The sequence below is a fragment of the Hydra vulgaris genome, chromosome 12, assembly GCF_038396675.1.
Source record: "Hydra vulgaris chromosome 12, alternate assembly HydraT2T_AEP".
NCBI classification, from domain to species: Eukaryota; Metazoa; Cnidaria; class Hydrozoa; order Anthoathecata; family Hydridae; genus Hydra; species Hydra vulgaris.
The window spans coordinates 49,178,537-49,189,175 of NC_088931.1; the positions used below are offsets into that span (position 1 = coordinate 49,178,537).

At 25.1% G+C, this 10,639-nt stretch overlaps 1 protein-coding gene across 1 annotated transcript in view; it reads right to left on the reverse strand.

The window, feature by feature from the left end:
* The window catches only part of LOC136088795 (torsin-1A-like), a 34,248-nt gene extending 24,228 nt beyond the window's left edge, over positions 1-10,020 (reverse strand). Inside the window, exon 1 of the mRNA XM_065813556.1 lies at positions 9,373-10,020. Coding sequence (XP_065669628.1) covers positions 9,373-9,451 — 79 coding nt within the window. The 5' untranslated portion in view covers positions 9,452-10,020. The remainder of the gene's footprint in view (positions 1-9,372) is intronic.
* Between the last annotated feature and the right edge of the window lie 619 nt (positions 10,021-10,639).

Consider the following 10,639-nt stretch of genomic DNA (forward strand, 5'->3'; position numbering starts at 1 on the left):
TATAGCTGAGAAGGCAGTGAAGTGTAAATTTATCAACTGACTCAAACAGAAACAGCCAAAGTGGAGTGTACATATACCTTCTAAAGGTTTCTTTAGACAAACACTCTCTCAATTAAAAGATAGGTATTTTTAGATTCAAAACTAAAATAAAAATCAATATTAAAATTGCAATATCTGTGAACTACTCAACATTTTTGACTGATATTTTGCATGCAAAATTTTATATAAATATGAATCAAGTGTAGGGTTCGGCAAGTTACTTACCGGTAACGTTACTAACCGGTAACCTACCGGTAATCTACCGGTAGCTTAAATCTAATTACCGGTCACTTCCATAGGGACAACTCAAGTGCGTTAAAACATTAAAAAATCTATTTTAGTGGATGTTCTTAAATCACATGTTTTTATATTTTATACCTTTATGACATTTAAATATTAATACGCTAAATTAACATAAGTAGTATTGTCGTTTTTAAAGTAGTTTCTAGGTTTTTCTACACGCGGAACAGTATTCCAAGCGGTCTTTCAAGCGAGGTCTGCAAGCGAATTAAAACTGATAAATTTTTCGTTTCAAGAGGAACTGATGTTGTTCATTGTTTAATTTTACTATAAAATTATAAAGAAATGTTTGTTCGTTGTTTTTATGGTCTGTTTCCTTTTTTTTAAATAAAATAAGACTGTTATTTGTGGACATGTAAGTGTATTTACATAAATTTGCGTATATTTCAGTATATTTTATATTTCTCTGAATCTATATGTATATTTTCTCTTAGATAAAAAATGAGGTATAAAAAAAAATAACAAAAACTCTGTTGGAAGTTGTCAAAAGAATGTTGTGTTATTTAGATTTTTAAATTTGTTCTTAAATGGTTTCATCTTTTTTATTACTTTAGATAAAAATATACTAACTGACATTGCGAAAAAAATATGGATATTAATAAATCCTAAATTAAATTTTTAGAGGTTTTTATTTTAAATAACAATTGTAATAAATGGTTTTAATTTTTGTTTATTAATTTTTGACCTTAATGGTAAACCAGCTAATGAGTTAAATTGTAGAGGTTTATATATCATATACATTCTAAAGTAATTGCATTCGATTCTTTTTTTTTAAAATACTTAACATAATTGCTTAACTTAAGGCATTTTGATTTTTTTTTTTTTTAACGAGTTGAATAAAATTGTTTTACAAATGAGAAACCAAGTAATATTCAATATTGTGTTTTTGTTTTTATTACCAAGTAATATCTTTGTTATTAGGATTGCAGTTTTTTGTTGATTTTAACTTGAACATTTTTATTTATCTTTTTGTAGATATGTTTACCACTTTGTAAATATGTTTACCACTTTAGGCTATTAATATTTTGATATTTTAAATTAATTTCTTTTCTCTTTTTTTTGGATGGTCGATATTAGGCTTAAATAAGTTATATCAACTTAAAAATAATTAATAACTTATTGAAGTGATTAGAACTAGGCAAGCTGAAATTAATTGTCATCAAAATATAAGAAATGCTGCTTTTTAAGAAGAAATTAATTTATACAAAAATTTGTACATCATGGTGGGACGAGTTAAAAGTAATTATCATATAAATAAAAGAGATAGCCTAGATGAGATTGATCATCCTCAAAATGTACGAAATGCTGCTAGACAATCAGAATATATTGTATAGCAAGATGTGGTACTATTTTAGATTATAAGTATTAAGGAGAAATGAGCCGGATCTGTCAAATTTCTTGATGAAACACGCTTTTAAGTTGCCATTTTCACTACTTCTGCAAGATTTACAGGAAGTTATATCATAATTCCAATATCAATTTTTTGAAATATATTAGAATTTAATATGCCTGTCTTTACTTTGCTTTATTTACTGTTGGCTTCGCTCCAACAAACTTTTTCTAAACTCTAACAAAACTGAACTTATTATCTTTAAATCAAATAAAACAAAAATCTATAAACATATGAACTTTAGATTAAGTGGCAAAAAAATTGAACCTGTTAACTCAATTAAATATCTTGGTATAAAAATTAATTCAAATCTTTCCTTTTTATCCCACTGTGAAGACTTAGCAATGAAACTAAGTAGATCTAATGGTATGTTGGCCAAAGTTCGCCATTATGTTAATCTTGAAACACTTTTGAACATATACCATGCTATTTTCGGCTCACATCTTATATATGCATGCCAAATTTGGGGGCAGTCCCATCAACAAGCTCTTATTAGGTTATCCCACCTCCAAAACAAGGCTTTAAAAATTATTTATTTTCAGAATATTAAATTTAATTCTAATGTGCTCTATCTAACTTCTAAAGTATTAAAACTATGTGACTATATTCAATTTTCAAACTGCCAATTTGTCTGGAATCACCAACACAATAACCTACCTTTAACTTTCATCAATTTCTTTTCCAAAAGTGCTAACTCTCGTTATCACCTTCGTTCCAATAGTAATTTAAACCTGTCTGTCTCTAAACATTGCTCTCATAAATACGGACATAAATCTATAAAGTATCAAAGCATTAAAACTTGGAACAACCTTCCTTATGAACTAAAAGCTCTCAATTCATTCTCAACCTTTAAAACTAGATTATTCTACTTTTTATTAAAAAAATATAGTTAGTGTTTATAATTTCTATTATCAATTTTTGTTGTCTTTAGTATTTTTTTTTTTTTTTTTTTATTATTTTTTTTTTATTTTTATTATATATTTTGTTGTCATTACTATTGCTTATTGTTATTTCTATATTTATTTACATTACTATTATTAACTACTTTTAACTATTACTACTAATATTAATATTGTTATCATTATTATTATTATTATTTTTTTTATTATTGTTATTATTATTAAATATATTACTATTATTATTATTGTTATTGTTGTTATTATTATTATTATTACTAAGATTAATTGTATATAAATAAACTATTTTTTAAGGTATTTACTTGAGATTAGTATTTCAATACTATTTGTAAATAGCCGTGAAAATTTATTTTCAGAATATATATATATATATGATTGATTGATTGATAATGTGGTTCAACCTATAAATCATAGGCCGCCATGTTTTAAAATATATGGTCAAGTTTTTCATTGTGTAGGTAATCTTAGGCCAGATCAAGATATTCCCCCAACATTATCAACTGTATATCTCTGATCCACTTGCAGCAGTAAATTTAAGAAAGCAATAACATCAACTTTGCTTACATAATTTAATATTTCATTTGCAAACTATAGTTAGTGTTAACTAAGTTGCTGTTGTATTCGTTGGAGATTGTGCTGCACCTGCTTCCAGGGTAGTTATTTACCCAAAAGATCATTTGAAAGTTTTATTGAGAATGTTAGCAAACTTAGATCCTACGGTTTATTCACTTTTTTTTCCCAAGAGATGGCATAATTGGTGCACAATAATGAACATGCAACATTGGTTAGAAATCGTGTATCTCAAATTTACAATAAATTTTAAATTGAATTATAGTCTTGATTAGAAAAGATCGCAATTTGTATGATTCTATTATGTTTATTTATTATTTAGTTGTAACCGTAGTTATATTATTGGTAATATGTTTAACGATAATACTGAAATTGAAATGGATAATATTAGGCTCGAAGTTATTAGTGTGAATAGTAATAGGCGACATAAAAATAGTTGTTGTCAAATTAAAGAGATCTAGGTAGGATAAAATTAATCGTTGTTGAAATGTAAGAAATGCTGCTCAGCGAGCAGATAACTTACTTGCAAGAATTCAGTGTCAAGAACTGTTAATGTCTGTTGATTCGATTTTACATTAGACACTTAAGAACAAAACAAAGTATGAATTTTTCTTTTTATAGTAATATTATTTATATATTTATAGAAATATATCGAGTGATTTATAGTATATATATTTATAGTCATATTTCGATTAATAACAGTTTATAACAACAATTTATAAACAAACAGTTAATAGCATAAATGATTTTTAATTTTTTTAAAATTTCAAACATAACTGTTTTTATTTTTTAGCTGCCTTTGTCATCACTTGATTAGTTTGCTTACTGTTGAAACATGGTTTTAATTTTGTAAATTTAGTATAATGTTAAGTTTACTCTATTAATCATTAAACAGTCAGAGAGAAGCCGGAACTTAATTAAGAAATACTGGAAATTTATTATTTAATCAAGGTAAAAATAATTTTGTTTGCGGGTAACAATAAAACCAATTACCATTACCTATTGTGTGTTTTTTTTTACTTTTTTTAACATTCTGCTTCGAAAACACTTTCTTTCTCTCTCTCTTTCTCTTAGATGAAAGCGAGAATTAATGAAACTTATTACATATTTCTTAATACCACAATTGATAATGACCATTTATAAGAAATATCTTACAAGTTTCCATTTATAAGAAACATCTTACAAGTTGCTTGCTATTTTCTGATGTAATTGTTCAAATTAATAACTATAATTGTCCCTCAATTGTTCAAATATTGTAACAAATTAAATCTCTTTAGTTCAAGTATTTTGTTAATAAAATATCTTATTAAGTTGTAGTGTTATTACGTTGTATTGTCTATCCTTTTTATAATATTTTCTTTTTTAATTATTCTGGAGACACATTGAAATGTGTGCTTACAAATATCTTATGCTATGCGCTATTGTTACTGTGTTTTGTGTTGATAGAACTAGGCTGTTATAGCTATTATTTTGTTCTTTATATTTTCTGTAATATTATCCTAATTCTACTAACAATAAAATGCAAATAGTACTTTGGTAATTAAAAATTGCAATTTTTTTTTTCATTTCTCTTTCAGATATTTGCAGGCTTTACTGGTACCTGCTGTGTTGCGACAGAAAAAGAACTTAACTGATGTTAAGGCAGTTTTTATGTCGTTAACTATAAGCAATGGCATTACTGATAGGGAGTCAAACTTAAAACGTTATTTATAGATAAATTTATATTCAATTTTTTAGATAATATATCAAGTTATTAATGTGTTTTTATTGTTATAAATGATTTAATTACTAATAACCCGTATTATGAGTTGCTTACTGCTAGTTTTTTATGAATGTTTTATTATAAACATCTAATATAAATGATTTATATCAAAAGTAGGGAATTTAGTTTAGAGTATTTGTGATGTAAGATCGTTATACTTTTACTTAACTACTGAATGTATAAAAAAATGTTAAATTGCTTAAGATTTTGAGGTGCTTTAAATTGAAGTTTAGTTTACAGCACCTCAAAATGCTCAGCAATTTAACATTTTTATATACATTAAGTTTTTAAGTAAATATAACAATTTTACATAAAAGTTTAAGTAAAACATAAAGTCTTTTAGAGTTAAATAAGTTTTAAATAACAACAAATGTATTAAAGTGTGTTTAAATAGATAAAATTATCACGTTGTTGTTGAATTAGTATTAATTCACTGAGTTGAAAAGTCACGTTTTACTGTTATTTAACATTGATTTAAATGAAAGCTAAAATATGTATCGAAAGAAATTTAAAAAGCAGGAATATCTTCACTAAAAGAGAAAAAAGCATTTTCTGTGGCATTGAAGTTTATTGGTCATCTGATTACGAAGCCATAAAAGAGCTAATTGTTCTGGTATATGTGATGAAGAAAAACAGATTTTTTCCGATAAATCTGTAAATAATAAAGTTGGTATAAATAAACAACATAGTGGTGTTAATTTGATAAGTCAACAAAGTGAAAGATTAGATATTCTAAAAGAATTTAACAAAAATGCTACCATAATAAATTGGATGGATACTTTAAGCAAATCTTGCAATATGCAAGATTTGATAATCAATTGCAATATGATGAATTATTGTCAAATTTTGTTTTTCGAGCTGGAATTCCATTTAATGTTATAAACTCAATATATAGGTGCTTTGAGGCCGGCTTATTTAAACCATATGCCGTCAGAAAAAATTATTAGAACTACTAAGGAATCAGTATGAAAAGTATTAAAATATTGGCTTAAAAATGATAAGCGAAAGTCCTTGTCTTTTAATTACCAGTGATGGTTGGTAAAATATACAAAATGATCACCTTGTAAACTATATTATCATAATTCCTGGAAAACAACCTTTTTCTTTTAAATTTATAGACACTAGTGGTGTTTCTCAAACAGAAAAAAAATATTGCTGAAGGTATTTTAAAGTTTGTAGAAGAATTAGGAAGTGATAAGTGTGTTTCAATTATAACTGATAACACAAGTTCAATGAGAAGTGTATGGAATATTATTGAATATAAGTTTCCTAAATTTTTTGCTGATGGATGTGCTGCTCACGTTAATAATCAACTCATAAAAGATATAATTTTTTTGAACTGTTTTAAAGAAACAATGACATCTGCTTTACAAGTTGTCTTATTTATAAAAAGAATACAACTACTTTCATGCAGATGTAATGAATTAAAAAAACAGTATAGAATTCAAAATACCTTAGTGATTCCTGTTGACACTCGTAGGTATACTCATTATAATTGTTTATCAAAATTAATGAATGCTAAATTTATTATTGAACTCTTAATTGAGGATCACATTAAGTCAAATATTAAAGAATCAGAGAAAAAAAAAATCGTTTATAAAAATGGTTACCGATTGTGAGTTTTGGAAAAAAGTCAAAAGCTTATCAACCATACTTGAATTTCCAAATAATACAATTGCAAAATTCGAAAGTGATAATTATGATTTAGCAAACATTGACAATGATTTTAAAAGACTCCTCTGTCATTTTGAAAAACAAGATTTAGATTCAGGAATAATTGTCAAGTTATTATATGAACGATGGCCCTTTATCCATACAGAATCCATGGGATTTGCTTTTGTTTTATCTCCACTATATGCTAGTGATGATATGATTGGTTCAGATAAATTAGATACTTTGAAACAATTAAAAAAATATTTTACAATATTTTATGATTCAGAAGAAGAAATCGGTTCAGCAATTTTTGAGTTGAATGTATATTTAACGCAATTTGTTTTTATGTCAGACAGTATCAAAGAAGAAATTTTTAAAATATCAAATTTTCAATACTGGGCAATTGCTGGAAAAAGCAAATTTCCAAATTTATCTAAAATTGCTTCAGGTTATTCACAGTTCCGATATCTTCTGCTTCTAGTGAGAGAGTTTGGAGCACATATAATTTCATTCACGAAAAGAGTAGAAACAGACTATTAAATGAAAATGTTGATAAACAAAATTACTTATGCGATGAAAGCTATATTGAAGAAGATGAAGAAGAAATGACTTTATTAAGCTCTTTTTATGATTTGACTTGTGACCACTTTTGACCACTTTTTTCTTGCGGAGAACCGTAACATATATTCTTGTAGTTTCAAACGTAAAAACCGTGTGAAGTTAAAAAATTTTTTATGTTTTATGCAACAATTTAATCTTTGAAACTAAATTTAGTGTGAAAAACAAAAAATATTTGTTACTCATTTGTTATTAGACTTGTTCCTTGTTTATTATAATACTTTTTTCTTCATTATGTTATAAAACAATTGTTGTTTAGTTTTTATATTATTGTTAAATAAACATTTGTTATTTATTATTCTTAATTAAAGTATGCGCATGGGGGAGAATATGGAATTTACGAAACTCAGCGGCAGATTGAAGAAAGGTGTTAAAATTTTGTGGCACAAAAACAAACAAAAATGAAACAGAAGTTCTGGTCTGGATTAGGGTTTTTCCATGTTTTATTCCAAAATATAGGAGCTTGACGGAAGAAAAAGACGTTTTTGACCGTGATTTGACTTTTCCGAATATTATTGGAGAGACAATTTCCTTTTGCAGGATGACACCAATAAAGATGAAAAATTTTATATTTTTACTTAATTTTTCACACGCATTTGATTCCAGAATTATCTTTTAAGTTTTATTCTGCCTAAAGAACAGGACAAAAAAAAAATAAAAATACGCGTGGCGCAGTTTATATAAAAAAACTTTGATAAAATTCTTGTTAACCTGCTAAATAAATCTAACATCGAATAGTTAATGCTTTAGTATAAATAGATTTTATAAAGAATCTGAGCTAATTTTCTAAAAGAAATATGCCCAAAGAAAACATATAAAAATGAGGTTTAAATAAAATTAAATATAAAAACGAGGTTTTAATAAAATAATGAAATGAAATAATTGAATTACTTTAAACTAAGCACGGCGTTTAAAGCTCAATAGGTACAACATGTTAAAAACTTGTTTGCATGAAATTTCGGAAACTAAACTAACTGAAATTGTGCATATATATATATATATATATATATATATATATATATATATATATATATATATATATATATATATATATATATATATATATATATATATATATATAATATATATATATATATATATATATATATATAATATATATATATATATATAAATATATATATATATATATATATATATATATATATATATATATAAGATATATATATATATATATATATATATATATATATATATATATATATATATATATATATATATATACATTTATATCTTTAGGGAGGGACTAATTTTTGACTTTTTCTACTTTTTTGTTACTGAAAATATTTTTGAATTTTTGTATGCAAACGACTTAAATGAAATCTCCGTGAGTATTACTAATAATGTATAAATTCTTCTCACATTTTATTAATAATTTTATTAAATTGTCAATATTTTTAAACTTACTTTTTTAAATTAAAAGTTACTCAATTATTTAATAAGTAGTTAAGTTACCTTAAGTTACGCTCTAGTTACCTTTAGTTATGCTCAAGTTACCTTAAGTTACTCTCAAGTTACCGCAGTTACCGGTAACTAAAAGTAACTGTTTTGGAAGTTACGGAATCGTCGAACAGTTTGACACTTGATTCAAGTGTCAAACTGTATAACAAAATGAAAGGCGCATAATTTATTAAGTTGCGTGATTTGATGTGAAATTTTCCTATTTTAAATCAAATCATAATCTCAATTAATTCTGCATGGGCAAAAATTCTAAATGGGTAAAAACGATTTTTTGCATTGTATATATATATATATATATATATATATATATATATATATATATATATATATATATATATATATATATATATATATATATATATATATATTTAATCAAGTTTATATACAAAATTTATTATATACACATTGTAGATATGTAATCATCAAAAATTCTAACTTTTTTATTATTGTTTTTCAATTAGCAAAAATACTTGAATTAAATTTAAATACTTGAAGTATAGACTTAAAAATAGAGGTCACTATTTATTTATTATGCATTCATTAACATGCTTAAACCCAAGGGTTTAAGCATTTTAATGCTTAAACCATTGGGTAAAACCTAATAAAAAATAAACTAGTGAATAAATAAAAAATAAAATAAATACCAGCTGTTGTTATGGGTTCAAAAGTATGCACTGATACCAGAGAGATCAAAATAATAATCCAATTCAGTTTGCTATTCATTACAAGTTAATTGTCACTGTAATCTTATGACAAAATTGACAACTATATGAAAATCTATAAAGCTAAAAGAAAATTAACATATCCTAAGCAAACAAATTAACTTAAAGAACATGAACCTAATGTCAAATGATCTGTGATTTTGAAAATAAAACATATATGATAGTTTATATTATTTTATTTTTGTAGGTATTATTAGTTACGGCTCCGATTAAGATTCAAAATCTTTGACCATCTTATCATAACGTACTTGGCGTTCGAGTTGCAAGAATGTCTTTTGTTGTGTTCTTTTTAAAAATTTTTTATCCATATAAACATTTTTTAAAAATTAAAAGAGTTAAACTTTATTTTTGTATTGTTTTTTTTTTTGTAGTTTTTGTGTCCGCCTTATTGAATTAGCTTTTCGTAAAAACTTCGTTGTTGAACTGACATCAGAAATTGATAAGGGGGTAATTCCATGTTAAAACAACAAGTCGAAACAACCCACCATCTCAGAAAAACTTGATTTTTGGCACAAACGCAGTTAATAGCGTCGTTAGGAATAATCAAAAATAATTTGCAGCCAATTTTATTATTTTAAAAGTAATGGGTCTTTGAAGTTTGAGATTTTTCACATTTTTTTATTCTCCGCACTCTTAGCAACGTCTATAGCAACACTAAAATGTTAAAGTATACACAGCTACATTAATCATACGTTTACAAAATTTAATAGGTATAGAAACTTTTGAAGAAAGTAATCAAAAATCATTACTTAGTTATATATTTGATTAAAAACTTTGAAATGCAAACCGGTGTCATGTTAATGGTTTACTCCGTTAAAATTTTACTGCGCAGTAAATTCTTAAGGTTGTAATTTTACTGCGCAGTATTTTTTTAAAATTGTTATTTTACGGCGCAGTAAAATTTAAACGTTACTGCGCAGTAATATGATAATGTTAAAAATTTACTACGCTTATTATTTTTATACTGTCATCAAATAAAGAAGAAATGTCAAAGTTTGTGGGAAGGGTGGGTAAAAATATACATGCTTTATATAAATAAGGGTAATTTAATTTATCTTTCTATGAAACTTTTAATATTTAATGCATACATTAAATGATAACTTACTTTTTAGGCTAGATTTTGATTCACTTTTTTATGTAAAGTTATGCATTTTCTCTTATTTTTAGCATTTATCAAATAAATTTACCA